Here is a 19,042-nt window from a genome sequence, read left to right on the forward strand (position 1 = left end):
GTGTTACCAATTTTAACAGTAGCATAATGATATGATTATTTTCAAACTGGCCACCTTGCCCTTTGTGTTCATAGCTTCGCTGCTTTTTTAAATCTACTTAACAACTACAAAACTAGCTATATGTTAGGAAATTAATGCAGCAAACATTCTAGACAAGGAGATCAAACACCTTCGACTTCTTAATGTTTGAAGACACACAGGTATATATTTCAGCAACATCGTCAACAATAGCGATACAAACATGATCTCGGTATGCAAATAACTATTCTTACCCCCAATTCAGACAATCAAAAATTGAGTATGATCTGGATATCAATAAAAAATATTCAGGCGTAATAGAAATGCTTTTGAAGCAAAGACTTCTGTACACGTCTATCCATCGATTAGTTTCAGGGGATGTCTAGTTTTTTTCAAGACAATGATTTGTAGTAAGATTTATACAAAGGGCCTTACCTTTGGTTATGAAGAAGAACGCCAATTTGTGTCTACTTGTGTTTTTTTTGACAAACACTCGTCAATTACATCAATAATGAAGAATATAAAGTCATAAACAAGATTTTTTCTAACTTAGACTTTTGATCGTCGCAACGGCATTTTGTAAATGATACATTCTAAAATTCTAAATGTTTGCTATCTCAGCTCATGTTCTTTTATATTATCTTGAAGAAGACACATGTGATAGAGCCTAAAACAATAGAATTCAGAAAGTCAACTAATAGATACATTAAAGAATACAGTCAGTTATGAATACAGCGTCATAGTTTGTTAAACGATTCCTTAAATCGAAAAGCGTGGCTATTTTAAGCAGACGCTACAAAGCCAATTTTAACCGTGAAATATGATCATTACTGCGAAATATTTTTTTCCCGGACATTCAATAAATTTGATCAAAAAGTCAAAAATACACTGTCAAATCGTTCGATTTAAGGGTATGGGGAATTGGAATCTCACCCTTAAATAGAATAGTGGTTTAGTGGTGTTAATGCGGGGGACGGAAGCTGATCTTCCAAAATCCACCCTTAAATAGAAAATACCCTTAAATCGAGCGATTACTGTACAGGCAGAATCACTGTCAAGCTGGTTGCTTGTTTGTAATGTAACTAGTCTTTCAGTACTTAAGTCACTCCTCCTTACACTTGGCTTGTGACGTTTCAAAAGAACTGATGATCCGTTATCGTCATCGTCTGTTTCCATTTTACGTGTTTTTTCCACTTTAGGTAACGCTGAACAGGCCCCTTTATGTTTCTTTTGAGAGCCTGTATATACCACCCCTCTTTTCCCAAATATAGTAATTACCACCCCTGTTCGGTCATGCCGGACAGTAGATGTCCGGTGGAAGTGGATCACTTTATACGCATTTATTAGGCTCATTTGTGGATCACTTAATACTTATTTTTTAGGCTCCTATATAGTGTATTTTTGGATCACTTAATACCTATGTTTTAGGCTCACTATATTTTCATACATATGAATCTTCCAAACATAATTTGGTGATGAGATATTGGTAAATGGGAGAGACATCTTCAATATATTGTACATAGGCAAAATATGGTCTCCATACACCATCAGACGTATCCCATAAAACCTTAAGGTTTTCAAGAAGGTCCTTACTCTCCAACATAGCCCACTCAGCTCTCTTCTTGGCTTTTACCGCCTCATAACTGATTTGTTTCCTTATTTGCTTCTTAAGTTTTTTATCGTCGACTCTCAAAACGGAATTTCTATCGGCCTTCTTTTGCTGCTGGTGGATATAGTATGCAAGCCTTCCACCTTGGTCAGAACGCCCATGCTTGACACCAACAATTACAATATGGTGTTTGACCTTCAAGTGCTTGACCAGGGATGATCTCGAGTTGAATGTCTTATGGCATTTACCACATGTCAACTTGTCTTTAATTAATGTGTCATCAACATCTTCGTTATCAACTTCCGCAAGTGATACTTCATTCTTTGACTGGTTCAATTTTATGAAGAGTGTCTCGATTAAAGGATTTCTTGGGGCTACTTCTACTCTTTTAGGGACAATGAGACGCTCGCCTTCAGCAATATCTCCAACTTTTTTTCTCCAACTCCCACTTTTTTTTTCCCACTTTTTTTCTCTCCCTTTTTTTCTCTCATTGAAAGAAGACAATGACTCGCCTTTGCGACGTTTGTAAAACTGAATTTCAGTCATCAGCAAAATTGTATAACCATAATTATGATGTTCATGTGAATACGCTACAAGTGTATATAAACAATAGTAGGAACAGGCAATTTTTGAAAAAAAAAAGTCGTTGTGCTCACTTTCTTTTAGAAACAAGTGTAGTTGAAAGGGTAGACGGTAAATTTAATTGTCCTGAGTTCCAAGGCAAACTTTCTACTTCCGGGTCTATCTGTCCATATTTTGATTTTGATTTCGGAAATGAAGACTGGTGAATAGAAGAACTAGTACGACGCTCATGGTGAGCATCAACCGACTTTAATCGACCATATGGTTCGACACAATTAACCAGTAAAGCTGTTGAACCACTCAACAAACTACACCCAGCGAAAATCTGCGACGTAGCAAACCGCAGTTGGGGAAAAAATACCCAATCTTTATTTATTTCTTGGACAATTTGTTCGCTGAGTTCGACAAATTCTTCATCGGCTATGTGTCTGTAGATTTGACTTGTGCTAACAATATGTTTAAATAAATCGTCTGCATTTGTTGAAGTTGATGAGCCTTCTGTAACTGAATTTTCTAATGTAGGAAGACTCCAAGTTCCAGTTGGTTCATCAGACCATATATCGCTTGTATTGTTTGAAGCTGTGAGAAAAGGGTAAATTTTACCACTTGAGGACGTTAACAAAATGGGTTTTAGTTGTCCAATTTTTGCGGCTAAGATACAGTTTTCTTGAATGCGGGGAGAGCTTGAGAGTGAATCACAGGCAAGCAGAACAGCGGAGTCATCATCAAATCGCGTGCTTGTTTGAAATGCAACTGGGTTGTCAGTGCTTAAATCAATCTCCCTTTCACTGGGATTATGGTGCTTTATTACAATTGAGGATGTGTCTGTTTTAAAGCTACGCTTTTTTTTCTGCTTTAGATAAGGTTGAACAGGCTCCTTGATGTTTCCTTTTCAGATGATTGCTAAACGACCCAGAAGTAGAAAGTTTGCCTTGGCACTCAGGACAATTAAATTTACCGTCTACTCTTTCAACTACACTTGTTTCTAAAAGAAAGTGAGCACAACGACTTTTTTTTTTCAAAAATTGCCTGTTCCTACTATTGTTTATATACACTTGTAGCGTATTCACATGAACATCATAATTATGGTTATACAATTTTGTTGGAGAAGGAAACTCTTTTTCGCAAATGTGGCCAAGACCAGCAGGCCAGTATTATTACAACTATTTAGAGCCCAATCCCAGCTATTCACGGTTCGTGAGTTCCAAAAACTCAAGAACCCTGCCTAGGAGGTCGCCCTCCTATAGCAAAGACTAGCTGCAGCCGCAATATCAAAATATATCTTTTTCAATTTAGCTTCTTTTCAAAGAAACAAGAGCCACTACTAAACAAACCTTTTTACGTGATCGATTACTTTCATACGATAAAAGAAGTATGTTGAGGGAAAAGAAAAGGAGAAGAATAAAGTGTGTGAACCAGCTTTATTTATAGATAAACAAGCTTATGTCAGGATGATTTCATTTGTCTATTTTATCATCCATAATGTTTGAGCCTTTACTTAAAATAGAAACATTTGCAAAAACCTCCCAAGCAAGTCAAAGCTTGGTAATTATCTATCTGCATTCCAGTAGTAGCTTGTAATTACAGTGAAGCAGATTTTATGGAAAACAGAAATCGATCATCCTATGAAGTCTAGATGATATGGCATGTCAATCGACGTGTTGACCATTACGTGATTCTAAAAAGTACATTTGAAAAAAATACAATTGAAAAAAAACACAATTGAAAAAAATACGGAGTTCTAGACATTTCCCACATGGTTAATAAAAAAAAAATTCATGCTGATAAGCATAAATCAATGTCCGACACAGCAAGGAGGAGGTGGCTTGTGGCAATTGTGAGCAGAAAAAAAAAACTGACCCAAAAAAATAATTTTGTTTTTTAACTCACCACTCTGTAACATAATGACACAACAAGAGGATCTTTCGAGCACCTTAAACGATCTGTCTCTTACTTCCAAACCAAAATCGGTGAAACCTAAGGCTAGCTATGATAAGGCTGCTTTAAGAGAACGTTGGAATATCCTTGGTAAAGATGCAGAACAAGGCAAGTAGAGACATATTAGAAAAATATTAAGGCACAAAATTGGATTAACAATTTTTTTTTATATAAACAGCAATTTTATCAATGATCCGTAAAGCCTGTATGAGCACTTTTGCCCGTAAAGATTTCTTTAAGATTTTGCAGATAATTAAGATGAGTTTTGTACAACGAGATTATGAGGGTATCTTCACGGATGCGATCAATTTAGAAGTTTACACTGCGGCTTACGTTCCTGGTAGAGCACTTTGTTACTACGAAATATTTTGCAGACCCCAGATTTTGAAGTTTTTGAATCGTCCTAGTCAAATCTACTGTGTCGGTTCAGGCTCTGGCTCAGAATTAGCTGGTTTGGCCGCTGCGATGACAAGAGTGCCCGCTGAACGTCAACGAGTGAATTTAGTGATGCAAGATATTGGTGAATACTCATCAATTCTGAAGTCATTCGAAACCACCATTCGTGATAAGTGGCTACTAAATGAAGAACAGTTAACATGTACATATGAGCAAAGTGATGTTTTAGATCAAGAGGAAAGCAACGTGGATCTCATTGACAAACGATTCCGCGAGTCTGATTTGATCACCTTTATGTTTGTTATGAACGAGTTATTTGTCAAAAAAGCTCCTGCTATGGCATTAATACAACGATTAGTAAAATCAATGAAGAAGGGCGCACATTTACTCGTAAGCAGATAGTTTAATTGATTACGAGAAAATCTCTTTCTAACCGCGCATTACCAGGTTGTCGAATCAGCAGGTTCATTCTCCCAACTCAAGGTAGGAAATAAAACGTATATGGTGTACATGCTTCTGGATGCTCTTCAAGATTTAGAGTTAGTAGTGGGCGAAGATTCCCGCTGGTATAGGTAATAAATCCACTCATATGATGCATATTGAAGATACTAATTTAAGTCTAGACATCCTGACCATTTGAAATACCCGATTGATGTCCAAAATATGAGATACTTTATTCGTTTGTATAAAAAGAAGTAAATTCTTTCGTAACAGATCCGTACCTGTTTCACTTAGAATAAAATACAAATTGACCAAATATTAAATGCTGACACGAATGAGAGAACAGGAGAACAACAAATAATGCTAGTTATACGTATCAGATCTCGGGAAAGAAAATTATCAGATCAACATAACATACCTAAATATGATGTCTTTAACTCATAATACCGAACTGTTTATAATAAACATGATATCACTTCCCTCTTCATTCATTGAGATAAACCTAAAGTTCATACGAAACACGATCTACTCAAAAGCTAGTTATTTAAAGACATTAATTTTACAAAAGCCCAAGTGACTCGATGATGATACGCCGATAATATTTATGTATCGGCTTCTAAACAAAATAACCGTGAATAAAAACGTCAACAAAACGCTCATCGAAAAATGAGAATAGGTTCAGATAATAATCTAATTTTCGGGGAGGATGGGAAAATTTGTCAAGCTTTACAATTTCTTTTGGATTTTATACGATAAGGGTCTTTTGTAACGCTGAATTTATCAATAACATCACCTAAGCTGCCGTCTGTATGAGCTTGATAATGGGTGATATGAATAGCTGTACGAGAGACGTCAAACGTGGAAAAGCCGTAACTACCATACCGTTTAGCAGACCAATCGTTATAAGGACCTGGACCAAATGGTGTAGCGCCTTCTGGCTGACCGGCGTTACCAATTACAATTTGAAAGAAGCTGGGTGAATTATGGTATGATGTAGCAATGCGCTTATTTTTTGAAACGGGGTACGTCCGTTCATAGTTATGTACATGACCACTAGGATTCGAATAATTAGCGATGCAGCTGTATTATGATTTTATTTTACATACCTCATATAAATATCAACCTTGTGCTTAAGCAAGATGTCTTCGAGCCCGCCCCAGGTTCTATTATTAGCACCGATTACACCATCTCTTATAATAGAAGCTTTGGTGGTACAATCGGCACTTACAACAGAGCAATATATAGGGTGATGCGTGAGAAAGATAATCCAAGGCCGTTCTTCTCTATTTTTATTAGCCTTAGTAAGATCGGCCTCTAACCAGTTTAAAGCTGTTCTAATTTCCGCTGTGCTACCAGTAAAGTAAACCTCAGTTGAAAATGAAACCAAATGAAGCGACTTGTAATTTATAGAATAAAACATAGAATTATCAAACTTGGATTCAGTGTAAGGTACAATGTTGAACCTACGAATTAAATAGGTTCAGCATATATAATATCAAAAGAAAAAGAGGTGATGTGTGCATACCTGTTTTTGTAATGTGTGAAGTTATAAGCACCCTCGTGATTACCGACAGCTCCCAAATAAGGTACCTGAGCATACAAGTCTTGCATAAAATTCATATATTCATCACCTTTGGTGCCATTAAAATCTTCCATGTTATATGCTTGATCGCCGGCTAGCGTGACAAAATCGTACTTGTGTGTTTTGCCTAATTCAATCAAGTGTGATACTGCGACAGCATTACATGCACCCTGTATAATAAGGTTAATTTTCATATTCAAAATCTCTTTTACAATACATACTACATCCCCAGTGGCAAGGAAGCTGAACTCATTTGTCTCTGGCGCGGTATGGAATTCATAAGTTTTTGACCACCGGATTCTATTATCCATAACAGATCCTACTTGGTAAGCATAAATAGTGGCGGGTATAAGAGCATGTGTCTTAAACTTATGAAGATATAATTCACGCTTAGCCAACCCACCATCAGTAAATACCCAGTTCTATATAAATTTATACCGTCGAGTAAATAAACAAATAACATAAACAAAAAAGCTTCTTGGTTCGCTCTGTAGGATTAAAAGACAATTACCTCGCCTTTAAGAAAGATTTTGTTCTTTGAGGCACGATTGCTCCGATGATGATAGTTACGATATTCTCTCTTGGGCCAGTAAGCTAAGACAGAATCCTGGATTTTGCCCAGAGTCGCAAATTGCACCCGTGCATGCGTCGCATCATCTGTCAAAGATATATGAAGTTGCTGAGGTTCAGACATAGTATAAGTGTGATTCCAGTTGTTTCCGAGGATGTTATAATTGTCTGCATAGCACATGAAGCCGGGGCTTCCATTAAATATCTCTTCGACCATCAGCTGACGTTTATCTAATTTGCTTGACGAAAAGATCATAGATGATTCGGCTAGTCTTAAAAAAGCAATTGCAAGAAGAAGTACAGAGAAGAGCATTTAATGAAGCAAAGCGAAAAAGTAGTCCGAGAAATAAGGGAAGTAATAAAAGGAAAAAAGCAAATACAAATCGCGTAGAATCTATATTTATACAAAAGGTACGAAAGTTTAAAATCTAAAAAAAAAGTCTTTGTCGAATACATAATTTTTGAATTATTTACCCCCTCCTTAAATCGATGAATTGGTACAAACCACGCTACCTCATACTCAATATTTGTAAAGCAATTCTTTTGTTTGTAGCACGCTTTCTTTATGTTTATAATCTGTAGGTAATAGTGCATAAAAATCTATTGCTGATAGTAATAAGTTATAAACATATTCAGGAACATGTATTATTATATGCAACTTCATTGGCCCGCTACTCGGTTTACATAATTTTGTGGGCCAACAATATGATGTGTTTTAATACACATGTTTGTCTTAATGGTATCAAATAATGTGTAAGGTTTTATTAGTGTCAACTGTCCATATTTAATAAGCTGTAGTTTTTTTTTTTTGTTTAATTCGCCAAATTAATTGTCGAAAGTTCATGGATCAATCCTCCCAATAAATCATCATCTGTACTCTTTAAATCGATAGACAAAGTTGCTACCTTGGGTTCTGTATCCATAGATAAGGTGTATTTCAACAAGCCGGCAACCTGCACACCGTTTACACTCTTACCATAAAGGGAAGCGGCACCAGGAACAACCTCAACAACAAGCAACCCACTAGTGCGTGTAACAGTTTCCAAAGCATTGATAAGAGCTTCTTCGATGGAGGCATCGGAAGATAATGTCACTTCTAACGACACATTACCGTGGTACTCGAAATCATCGCCATGTTCAGCAAGAAGCGTAGAAAATTCGGCCGGATCCATAGGTTCTTTATCGTTTAAGAAGAGACTTGCGGGAATAGGGATCTCAATGGGGTGTTGATTGATTGACGACGAGCCCTGTTACACATATAGATTAGATAATTTTCAATCGGAATACAAACATATGCAATTACCTCTACATCATAAAACAGATCACCACGAAGACACAAGCCTTGTCTAATATTACCAAGTGCTTCGAAACGTGCTAAGCATTCTACCTTCTCATTCGCCTGTAATTCAAAAGTTTCTGTCGCAGACGCCATATTCGTTCTTTCGTCATCATTTTCAATCAATTTTAAATCAAATGATTGCGCAAACTCCATGTGTAAACTTGGGATCATCATTTCTTCGTCCTTATTTTGTACAAAGAAATGGATCACAATAACAGGAGAATTGACAACATCTAAGGATAAATCGCATATCTACCACGTAAAGTTTGAATATTGACTTTATACATCGCAACATGGAAGATGTTAGAGCTTACCAGAGATACTTGGTTATCGCTAAATATTTCAACCGTCTTACGGCTCTTGTTTTCCTCACTCTTTTCTGCAAGTGCATCGCGAACATCGTCAGCAATAGTTGTGAAGTCCGATTTAGCAAGTTCTTCTTCTTCGGTAACATGAATATCCTTTGTCTGTAAATGCAGATTAGAACGGTATGATCAAACATATACAATGCGAAAAGAAACTATACCTTTTTGGATTTCTTCGAGTGGCTCTTTTTCTTCTTTTTCTTTTCTGGGATAGATGTTTCGGGTACATTTTTTCCCTTTAGCAAATTACTTTTTTTGGCTTCCAAAAGCTCCTTGTTTTTTTTCTGGAGCGCTCTTTGTTCCTTGCGTTCGGTTCTGTATCTAGCCTCTTCGTTAATACGCACTTCTTCTGGACTTAAGTAAGCCTTGACTTGCTGGAACTTTTCATCCTTGCCCAAAGGAATGGATAAATCTACGTTGTTCAAGCCTGCCTCCTCATTACTTTCAAAGATGTCTCGTGTCGACTTCTTGGTATAAACACTGCCTTTCTTTTTTGTTTTGACATTTTCATCTTCAGACTCAGCAGCATTTTCAGGCATTTCCTCTTCAGCATAGACAGGTACCTTGATCTCTTTCTTCGTACGTTTTAACTTTTTAGCATCTTTTCTTAATTTGCTAGCTTGCAAGTTGATTTCATTGATGTCCAGTTCCACTACAGGAATCGAATCAACATCATCATCGAAATCCAAAATTTGCTTCTTTTTATCTGCCATGATGTAAAATGGATCGTTTTTACGAGCCTCCCTTCTATCGGATCGTCGTTGCTCCTTATCCTCATCATCTTCGCTGCTGTATGATTTGGATTTCGACTTCTTCTTTCTGCCAGACTTGGAAACCTTTTCGTACTTGGATATAGAAGACTCACCTGCGGAGGCTTCGGAATCCAAGTCTTGCACCAAATCCGGTAACGGATCATTGATCCAAGCATCCAAATCCAGACCCTCGGGGATAGGGACTTTGGATTGAGCCTTGGGAGCTACAGGATTTAGTTCATAAATGAAGAAAAGATCGGGGAGACCTTCTAAAACCAAAGGGACTTCGTTTGCATCCAACGTAGGGTTATTGACAGAATCAAGTATGATCTTAAATAATGATTTGACATCGTGTGCTCTTTCTTGTACTTCCAGATCCTTACTTTGGGTAAACATGTCCATTTTTTCATACATGACGTTAGTGACCTTTACAAACTCTCTTCCTAATTCGGGGTTCCATTCCGATGTCAGCTCACTGGTCCAATAAGCGTAGATTTTGATCACACTGTGGACATAGATTGTTTGAACTTTGACCGGTAATTTTGTAACTTGACTGGTTAAAAGACACTCTAATGTGGAGGGAATATCTTGTAAATAGTTGCAATATTCACCGCAAATCCATGCAGCTGCAGATAAGACTTCAATGTTAGAGTCTCTCTTCTTTGCAGTATCCAAAAATTGTTTATCTTGCAAAAGATTGTACTATAATTATATCAGATATTTAGTAGTCTGGTCATTACAAGCTGTTTACATTTTTACCATTTGATTTACGGAGAATTCACGAACACTCTTTACGCGAACACTGACATCCATTAGTTGATTTGTTAAAACATCGCCAACATTGACACCGGCAGCATAAGTTATACCGACTAATACAGTGATATACCATTCAAAATCATTTATGTGGTGGTAATGATTTTGAGAGCAGATGAAAATGATACGATTGATAATATCAGTACGATATACAGGATCGAAAATTGTGGAAGGATCATGTAACGACACCTCGGTCGAAGTGTTTGATTTAGGCATAATATGGGTAATCAATCTCTTCACAATCTCTACAATATTTTTACGGTGAACCATGCCTACAACCAAGTCCAAAGACCGAAGTCTGATACTAATATCCTCATCGTCAATGCATTCCAAAATCAGATCCTTATGTTCTGCTACCAATTTGGGATGAGTAACAAGCAACTTGCTCATAGCAAGTAAACCCACATATTTCACTGGACATTATGTTAGATGAGCGATATAGTGATCAACATATTATGAATTTAAACTCACGGTTTTGGTCTGGATCTTCAAGAAACTTTCTCAGCTTGTTAGTACATGTTGCCGCCAAAGCATTGCCAGATTCACCAGCAGCTTCCAAAAATCCACCAGTAATCACTGTATAAATGCACTCATATAAAAGTGACATGGCAGGGGTTGTCTGAATAAGTGAAGTCAAAGGTGGTAATAACTTCTTAATCAGTCTTGGTTCAAGGGGAGTTAAGGATGCGAACTGTTCGAAATTATTTAGTGTCCAAATATATCTTCTTTTCATCTTTCTCTGCTTACCAATTTTATAATTTTGATTAGCATCCAGTTATTGGAAGAGGTAGTGAGTAATTTGAATAGCTGAGGTGCAAGAGATAAATAGTTTTTAGGATTCTTTCGAGCTAGCTCACACACAACACTGATAACAGCTGACACAACAGCTATGACATCTTATTAATATCACATTTTACAATTTAAACGCTAGTTCACTTACATGGATCAGGGTCTTCCAACTTTTCTTTTAATCGAGGGAAACTCAAACGGAGTGCTTCGGGATACTTTAAAAAGACCTTATAAAGAACCAGGACAACCTTCTTACGGATATAGGGTCTTGAATGGTTCAGCATGGAAACCAAATCAGGGCAAAGATCTCTAGCGAGGTCGGGCGTTACAATATGAGAAAGACCATTTAATGCAATACCGATATCAATAGGAGCAGGCGAAGCTAAATCCTACCCGAACGCGTTATTTTTTTTTCAGAACAAAGGAAAGGTAACAAATGGAATTTATTGATATATTATCTTACCTTCTTGATCAGATTCGTAGTTAACATGAGGACATCTGTGTCTTGTTGAAAAGACAAAGTAGCAGCTAGATAACCTGTTCTCTTATGTAAAAACTTGGCACTTGACATAACCTCCACCATGTGAAACGAGGCCCATGACATGTCGTAACCAAGCATTTGCAACTAAAGAAATCATGAGTTATGGCGAAGCCCTTTTTCGTCAGAACATGTATATTTACATAGGTCAGCTTGGCAACCGCTGTAGCCTTAATATCTAAATCATTCGACTTGACTTCGTTTCGAATTTCTTGTAAACAAACGGCAATGTATTTTTGTTCATTCTTCTTGTTGGCTCTTATACCACGAATGAGGTCTGTTAGTGACTTTTCAAACATGATGAAATAAAGAGTGTCAGGATGAAATAAATCTCGAAATATCTGGACGACTTTTTATTTTTTAGTCGAAAGACCGACAGTGATGTATTTTTGAGAACATCAAAAAAGTTAAAACTAAACGGTATATCTTAAGGTGAGTCTACCTGAATAGAAATAGAGTGATAATTGTCTTAGAGGCGGCTTTTATTTTTTTCATCCAAGCATTTAAAATGGGATGTGGTATTTTTATTATGTGCTTCTTTTAATTTTAGATTAAGTAGGGAAAGAAAGGGCGGGTAAGCTCAAATGTTGGCTTTTACACTCAGTAGCGACCTTCAAAACTCATGTTTCTTGAGCTTAGATACTCAGAATGTTCAGGGCATTTGGTTTAGGTGGGGTTTTTTGAATGAATTTCACAGAATACATAAAGAATATGCTTTTTTTTAAAAAAAAAATGCTACAGCCAGAAGTAAAACCCTCTCATACATATGATTTGTTACGGTACTTATGAATTGCCGAATATAATAGGACTCCTTAAATATAGAACGCCATAATTATACAATACTTATATAAAGGTATCTCAACTGTAAGCAAAAGCTTGCTAGTTAAAACATTTTGACAGAAAGTGAATAACTAAACAATGATATAATTTATAATTGAAAGTTAACGGAGTATGTTCCATTTTAAGACCCGTTAGTCATAATACGTAATAATACTAAGCGAGACAATATTTGGGGGAAAAGTACAAAGCAAAGGTATATAAGCAACTATAGAGCACGTAGAGCTCAAATGTAGCTTCAACAATTACGGTGGCGATACCTACACAAATATGGTCAACTACTAGAAGCCACCATCTACAATAATTGGGAAAATTGCTTAAATCATTGTTTGGGAATGGTATATTCTTAAAGGTTCTAAAATTGGAGTCATTGGTGTCTTGCAATGACAGCTTAAGTACAGATAAAAGTGTGTCAAAACTGTATTGATATAGATTTATATACATTTTTTTGAACGAATGGAAAGAATGAGAATTTAAAAGGAATAGATAAAAGTCAAAAAGAAACAAGAAAGGTAATTATTAATGTAGATGCATTGGAAGAGAAATAGTTGCTTTTGTTGTGTGCGTATCAAAAGAGTATTTCAAATTGTAATAATGAGTTGTTGGATGTGTATTATGTATAAGTGTGAAAGTGTGTTTGTGTACAATTAAGATCAAATTACTGTGTCTTTAGACACTTTAGGTCTACCTCTAGATTTATTTCCGTTGTTCGTTCTTCTTCTTGGTTTCTTCTTTTCCTCCTCATCATTCTCTTCAAATCCATACAGGTTCTTTGCTCTACGAGATCCTCGAGTATCAGATGAATACATTTTCCACTCGCCAATTAAACCAGCCTGCACACTTTCTTGACTGATCCAATCTAATATATCTTTAGCCGTGTCACGGTCTTGAGGCCTGGTCTTCAAGCATTTTAGTAATAACTGCCGGCTTAGCTCACCATGCACTTCTCCTTCCAATGCACGCTGAATTCGATAATCGTCCTCTGCCACATATCTTAATCCTTGTAAATCTGTATCGAGAATACCTCTCCATGGTTCTGTATCTGTAAACACTTTCCAAATCATTACACCAATAGAATACATGTCTTCTGCTTGGGGGTTGATGAGCCACGGAAGTACTTGATTATCTGATCTTGTCTTTGGTAGTGTCTGGATGGATCTATACATTCTATAACCATGGTCAGGCTTGCCTTTAACCCAGGGCAAAGATTCACACCAAGTATCTAATTCTTCCTTGGTTTCAGGAACAACATCTCCGTCATACTCCCATTCAGCGCGTGGCACATCCACAAACCAATCACGTACATCTTGTGCCTTACAAAATACAGCCTTACCGAAATCAATCAAATACAAACACACTTTATCACTGCCGTCTTCTAAATATTGGCCTTCTATTGTGTTAACCATAATGTTCACTTCAGAAAGATCACGGTGGGCAAGTCCTGCTTCATGGATCGTCTTCATGCAGATCAACATTTGATAAATCACATCGTATTTCTGATAGGCTGATAATCGGTGATGTGAGTGTACATGTGTATATTGTTTAAGGGTAATTTGGTATCTATTTTCATACAAAAAAGGGAGATATGATTAACAATTTAGGTCAAACTAACATATATGAGTATACCTTTCCATCGATAAGCCAGCAACATCGCCGTTATCGTTAAATAGCACCTCCCTCATTTGTGCCATATGAGGTAAATTTCGCAGTTTCCTGTAAGGGGATAGGGCTCGTTAAAACTCTTTTTTTTTAAACCTCCTTTTTTAATAATTTTTAACGGAAACCTACATTAAACATGCGACTTCGGTGATACGTTGATACATGGTCATTTGTCTAAATGCTTGAACGACAATATCATCAAAAAAATACACACGTTTAAAAAATCCCTCTGAATTTGGTGAGTTCCAATTGATATTTCCATGCGCCGCCATATTTCGGATTAAAATGCCTTTGCTTGTACACACTAATCATTCAGGTTAATATAATAACGAATGATTTTTTTATATAGAGTTTACCATTGAATAGCTTTCGCCAAACCTCATGCGAGATCTCTTTCGTACCCAATCGTTGCGTGTTCGATATGGCATTCATATCAGACTTGATATCGACCTCCATCTTTTCCTCTACGGATTTAGGAGTTGCTTCATTAATAGTTTCATCATCCGAGCCTTCATCTACTTCCATTGCTTCTTCTTCTTTTGTCTTAATCATTCTTTGCTGCATCGGTCTGTTTTCTACAACAAGTTCTGACGACACTAATTCCGCCATGGGAGTCGGAACCACAGGATGGATCTCACAACCCGAAATGTCCAATGTTCGTTCAGGCAGCCCTAAAATTTGACGCACGACGTTCTTTAAAAGTTTTTTTGTAGTTGAGTTATGATGTCCACTGCGATCATCTGTTGCCATTTTTGACGTAGCAAACATTCTTCGGAAATAGTCACGTTCAATGGTCTCATTCACCTCAAAAGATATATGGTTAACTACCCGTAAAGGTCGCAGGTGGATCCAACCCTTAGGTGCAAAATCGTCTGTGCATTCATTAATTTGGTCGATATCAAACAGTTCGCTGGCCGGGTACGCTAAAATCATGTCGGTTTCAATCCGGAAGTTCTTATTGGATCGTGCACGGTTTGTCTTGGTATTGTAAAAAATGGCGAGTACACCTTGGGATCGAATCTGTCGTAAAAGTGTGCGGTTTTTGGCAATATAAAAACGAGGCACAAGTCGATGATTTCCTTCCAAATCAGATTTCATGCGCTCCACAGCTTGAAAAAATGGTCCATTTAATTGGAGATACAGCTGTTTTTCATTGGTTAATCCCTTTGGTTTTCGTGCTTTAGGTTCAAGTGGCGATAAAGCTGATATAGCGTACACAGTGCTTGATTCTGAAAACACTTGCTCTATGGGTGGATAAGAAAAGTCGGATTCTTCGGGTAAAGAATTGGTTGGATCGAATTTAAAATCATGAGGTCCTGAAGGCTGCTGTTGTTTTCTAAAATCAGGGCAACTGATCAGTCAAAGTGTTATACAAAGACGAGCATCTTTTCTTTTACCTAATTTGTCTCTTGATATCCATCACAATTTTGGTAAATAACCTTTCAAGGTTGTCAGCATGCTTCGGTATGGTGCCGGCGTTACGATGAAAAGCTCTTGCATTTTTCCATATGAGTTGCATATCCCTTTCAAATCTAGCAAACTTCGTATATTTTCCACTCCAGACATTTTCTTCGATTGTATAAAGATCCATTGGGTTTTTCACTTCTTGATGATACAAAAATGCAGTTTCTGGAACAGGTTGAATGAATGGCCAGCAGTCAGGTGTAGAAAGTAACATGTTGATAATAAATCTGTATAAGCGTAAGAATAAACGAGTAACATTATGTGGAGGTTCGAATTTTACGCGCGATAGATCAACCATATCATAAGAAGAGGATGGCATAGTAGCGCCTATCGCTTTTAAGGTTGTATCTTTTCCGTCGTTTGTAGCTTGGTCTGTCAAAACTGTATGAATCACAATGTTCTTGCTACGTAATCCAGCAACAATCATTCTTTGTAGTGCAACAAGATCACCATTGGATATTTGAGATCCCAATGTTTGTGATACATCTTTATCACCTGAGGTTCCCAAAACCATTGTTGTGATTAATTGCATGGCCGCAGCTGGTAACACCTGTTGCGAATCTGTCGTTAAAGGTTCTTCGATATCGACAGGAGGCAATTCCTCATACGAGACATAAACACCCAAAGTTCTTAATGTCGCCACCGTTAATCGACGCAAGTTGTTAACATCCAGATCAGGTTTCATTGGATCCTTCAGATCATCGAAAATGACCGAATCCAAAGAACCTGTATTTTTTGGGAAGTGCAAACGGAGCTGAGGTCTAGGTGGAGGTACTCGTTGTGTTGGTGTAGGCGTTGTCACTTTTGCGGTTTGCTTACTGACAGTAGGCGGCGATATAGATGTCGTAGATACAGGAAATTGAGCAATTATGTTATTGGCAGGCGTGGGTTGTCTTTCCAACAAGAGTTTCTGCCTTTCCATTTGCTCTTGTTTTTGCTGTCTTTCATATTGCATTTTTTGCACCATTTTTTGCTGTCTTTCATATTGTTCTTTTTGTTGTCTTTCAGCTTCCTTTTGCCTTTTCTCATACTGATCTTTTTGTTGTCTTTCGTATAGTTCCTTCTGCTGTCTCACATATTCTTCCTTTTGCTTCCTTTCATATTGCTCTGTTTGTTGCCTCTCGTATTGTTCCTTTTGCTGTCTCTCATAACGTTCTTTTTGCTGTCTTTCGTATAGTTCCTTCTGTTTCCTTTCGTATTGCTCCTTTTGCTGTCTCTCATACTGCTGCTGCTGCTGCTGCTGCTGTTGTTGTTGTTGTTGTTGTTGTTGTTGTTGTTGTTGCTGTTGCTGTTGCTGTTTCTGTTGTTGCTGTTGTTGTTGTTGCTGCTGTAATTGTTTTTCATAAAGATTTTGTTGAGGAGAAGGGACAGTATTTACAATAGATGATGATGATGATGATGATGTGACGGGAACAGAGCTGGCGGGAGGAGAAGATATATCTATAACTTCGACAGTTTTCTTTGTCAACACTGGAGACGACAATTGGTTCGGTTGTCTATAATTAATTAGCGGGCTACTATTACTACTACTTTGTCCAATAGACGGCTGTTGTTGTAAGTGTATAGGGGAAGGAGAATAAAACTGGTGATGGGATTCATGTAATGATTTCTCAGCGGTGGTTACAGGTGACCTAGAGCGTTTTCTAATGGTAATTGGCGCGTCTGGTATACTACCTATATGATGCTGTGATGGTGGTGGTGGTGATGATAATAACATAAGACTATCGCTGAGTGATGGATCTGGATTCATATCAATATCTGTAATAAATACATATTAAGTTGGTGGTTAATTCTCTTTTATGGATTTTATCATGTGGACAGAAGACGAACCTTGTTGCATAGCTAAACTTTCACGGAATAGCTTGTCAACTAAATCATCCTCATCAGGTAAATCAGAAGTGGAATTAGATTGGTTGAAATCTGGAAACGTAGATTGTGAAGCGTCGTTTTCATCGGTTGACAGTAAAGGTTCCAGCGATTGAAGTTTCCATAACAGTTGCATATTATCTACGAAACCATTCACTCCAACAGGGGAATCGTTGTTTTCCCGTAAAGCCCAGTTCTCCATTGAACGTTGTATATTAAGACTTTATTCAGCAAATATAGGTTGCCTGATGACTTTTTGTTTTATAGATAAAAAAAGAGGGAAGAAGAAAAAAATTCTTTGTTTTTCGCTGAAAAAAGTTAATACTCGAATACTATTAAAAATTTAAAGCAGACTACCTTTTTTTTTTAAAAAAAAAAAAAAAAAAAAAAAATTGTGTGTATATGTTAAAGCAAAAGCATTATTCCACCGCCAGAACTATAATTACGCTCACACAGAAAAAAAAAAAAAAACTCAACTTTGAAGAAGCGCTATAAGTTTGTGACGTAATCAGCTGGTCGCTTGAATGGCATTAATTGGATTTTCCCCCTTCTAATTTCTTTGTGTTTCTCTCTTTCTTTCTTTTCACATATATGGACATTGTACCCAATTCAAGAAAATTAAACGGTATTTCACTGGCTGAATGCATTACAAATGAAATGACAGGTACAAAATTTATCGATTTTATTTTATTTTTTAACATTAATATTTTGACATTTTTTATGTATCAGAAGAAAAATCGGCTCTGGTTAGGTCACCCAGAATTGACCAAACTCTTGTGAAGCGCTATAACAATAGACGTCAGAATATTAATCCCGTTTCCAAGGTGAGTAAGTTCACATAAATTTAGATGGTTGCTGATGCGTACCACTAGTCTTTGAAGAGCTTTTTTAAGAAACTAAGAGGTGTAAGTGATTGCAATGTGATTATAAAATTGTAATAAAATGCTTATAATGCATATATTAATAGACACCAACAACGAGTACTAATACTACAACAAATAAATCCCTTTACCTTTCCCCTTCTACCAATACCACATCAGCATCAGAATCAGCAGTAACATCAGTAGCAGTAACATCAGCAGAAAATATAATTCTGGTTCCTTCTCGATCGTCGCATTCCAAATACAACAATAAAGGACATCAATCAAAAAAGAAGAAAGTAATGATAGCAAAATCACTAAAAAATTATCACTTACCTGCTATCGTAACAACAAATGATGAGAATTTCAGGAGAAAAGTCTCATCATCTTATCATCGCCATACATTAGATCTTAGTTATACCATTGTCGATTATAATACCCCAATAAGAAGAACAAATAGTTTATTTAACAATAACAGTTCCATTTTTACTACATTTACACCGTTATCCAACGATATCCCATTATCTCCTAGTGCTTGTTCAATTAATTCAATTGAAACCGTCTCTTCTTTTTCATCATCATCCTCTTCCTATTCCCAAAAATCAAATTCAGACCACGATATCC

At 36.9% G+C, this 19,042-nt stretch overlaps 6 protein-coding genes across 6 annotated transcripts; 1 reads left to right on the plus strand and 5 right to left on the minus strand.

Annotated features, from left to right (window-relative positions):
- Positions 1-69: 69 nt before the first annotated feature.
- Positions 70-1,371, minus strand: EV154DRAFT_552150 (uncharacterized protein; the record flags this gene model as incomplete). The annotated part of the gene is made up of 2 exons (XM_051605036.1): positions 70-262; positions 1,135-1,371. The coding sequence occupies 2 exons, from the start codon at positions 1,369-1,371 to the stop codon at positions 149-151; spliced, it is 351 nt and encodes a 116-aa protein (XP_051457004.1). The 3' UTR covers positions 70-148.
- EV154DRAFT_552151 (uncharacterized protein) lies at positions 1,339-4,112 on the minus strand (the record flags this gene model as incomplete). Its single annotated transcript, XM_051605037.1, has 4 exons — positions 1,339-2,217; positions 2,354-3,097; positions 3,168-3,194; positions 4,100-4,112. The coding sequence occupies 4 exons, from the start codon at positions 4,110-4,112 to the stop codon at positions 1,460-1,462; spliced, it is 1,542 nt and encodes a 513-aa protein (XP_051457005.1). The 3' UTR covers positions 1,339-1,459.
- Positions 4,082-5,507, plus strand: EV154DRAFT_246814 (uncharacterized protein). Its single transcript, XM_051594586.1, has 4 exons — positions 4,082-4,255; positions 4,326-4,933; positions 4,991-5,115; positions 5,167-5,507. The coding sequence occupies exons 1-4, from the start codon at positions 4,114-4,116 to the stop codon at positions 5,240-5,242; spliced, it is 951 nt and encodes a 316-aa protein (XP_051457006.1). The 5' UTR covers positions 4,082-4,113; the 3' UTR covers positions 5,243-5,507.
- Positions 5,508-5,703: 196 nt separating this feature from the next.
- Positions 5,704-7,260, minus strand: EV154DRAFT_421720 (Metallo-dependent phosphatase-like protein; the record flags this gene model as incomplete). Its single annotated transcript, XM_051596046.1, has 5 exons — positions 5,704-6,037; positions 6,091-6,447; positions 6,510-6,736; positions 6,788-6,988; positions 7,078-7,260. 5 exons carry the CDS (start codon positions 7,258-7,260, stop codon positions 5,704-5,706), a joined length of 1,302 nt encoding a protein of 433 aa, XP_051457007.1.
- Positions 7,261-7,845: 585 nt separating this feature from the next.
- On the minus strand, positions 7,846-12,099 carry EV154DRAFT_246861 (adaptin N terminal region-domain-containing protein). Its single transcript, XM_051594587.1, has 10 exons — positions 11,876-12,099; positions 11,658-11,819; positions 11,346-11,583; positions 11,153-11,292; positions 10,877-11,096; positions 10,352-10,818; positions 9,002-10,294; positions 8,790-8,942; positions 8,440-8,727; positions 7,846-8,383 (listed from the first exon to the last, which is right to left on the minus strand). The coding sequence occupies exons 1-10, from the start codon at positions 12,029-12,031 to the stop codon at positions 7,949-7,951; spliced, it is 3,552 nt and encodes a 1,183-aa protein (XP_051457008.1). The 5' UTR covers positions 12,032-12,099; the 3' UTR covers positions 7,846-7,948.
- An 878-nt stretch (positions 12,100-12,977) lies between these two features.
- Positions 12,978-17,915, minus strand: EV154DRAFT_246886 (uncharacterized protein). Its single transcript, XM_051594588.1, has 6 exons — positions 17,523-17,915; positions 15,626-17,450; positions 14,585-15,564; positions 14,358-14,532; positions 14,196-14,282; positions 12,978-14,129 (listed from the first exon to the last, which is right to left on the minus strand). Exons 1-6 carry the CDS (start codon positions 17,758-17,760, stop codon positions 13,223-13,225), a joined length of 4,212 nt encoding a protein of 1,403 aa, XP_051457009.1. The 5' UTR covers positions 17,761-17,915; the 3' UTR covers positions 12,978-13,222.
- Between the last annotated feature and the right edge of the window lie 1,127 nt (positions 17,916-19,042).

Source organism: Mucor mucedo (genome assembly GCF_025094135.1).
Source record: "Mucor mucedo strain NRRL 3635 chromosome Unknown EV154scaffold_53, whole genome shotgun sequence".
Classification (NCBI taxonomy): domain Eukaryota; kingdom Fungi; phylum Mucoromycota; class Mucoromycetes; order Mucorales; family Mucoraceae; genus Mucor; species Mucor mucedo.

Excerpts from the sequence above, each read along its gene's own strand:
- EV154DRAFT_246861 (XM_051594587.1), bottom strand. The coding sequence starts at position 12,031 with ATGTTTGAAAAGTCACTAACAGACCTCATTCGTGGTATAAGAGCCAAC. Across the intron at positions 10,819-10,876 it reads TGAAGATCCAGACCAAAACC|TGAAATATGTGGGTTTACTT; the intron begins GTGAGTTTAAAT and ends CATAATGTCCAG. Across the intron at positions 8,943-9,001 it reads ACTCGAAGAAATCCAAAAAG|ACAAAGGATATTCATGTTAC; the intron begins GTATAGTTTCTT and ends CTGCATTTACAG.
- EV154DRAFT_246886 (XM_051594588.1), bottom strand. The coding sequence starts at position 17,760 with ATGGAGAACTGGGCTTTACGGGAAAACAACGATTCCCCTGTTGGAGTG. Across the intron at positions 17,451-17,522 it reads AAGTTTAGCTATGCAACAAG|ATATTGATATGAATCCAGAT; the intron begins GTTCGTCTTCTG and ends TATTTATTACAG. Across the intron at positions 14,533-14,584 it reads TTGGCGAAAGCTATTCAATG|TGTGTACAAGCAAAGGCATT; the intron begins GTAAACTCTATA and ends CTGAATGATTAG.
- EV154DRAFT_246814 (XM_051594586.1), top strand. The coding sequence starts at position 4,114 with ATGACACAACAAGAGGATCTTTCGAGCACCTTAAACGATCTGTCTCTT. Across the intron at positions 4,934-4,990 it reads AGAAGGGCGCACATTTACTC|GTTGTCGAATCAGCAGGTTC; the intron begins GTAAGCAGATAG and ends GCGCATTACCAG. Across the intron at positions 5,116-5,166 it reads GAAGATTCCCGCTGGTATAG|ACATCCTGACCATTTGAAAT; the intron begins GTAATAAATCCA and ends ATTTAAGTCTAG.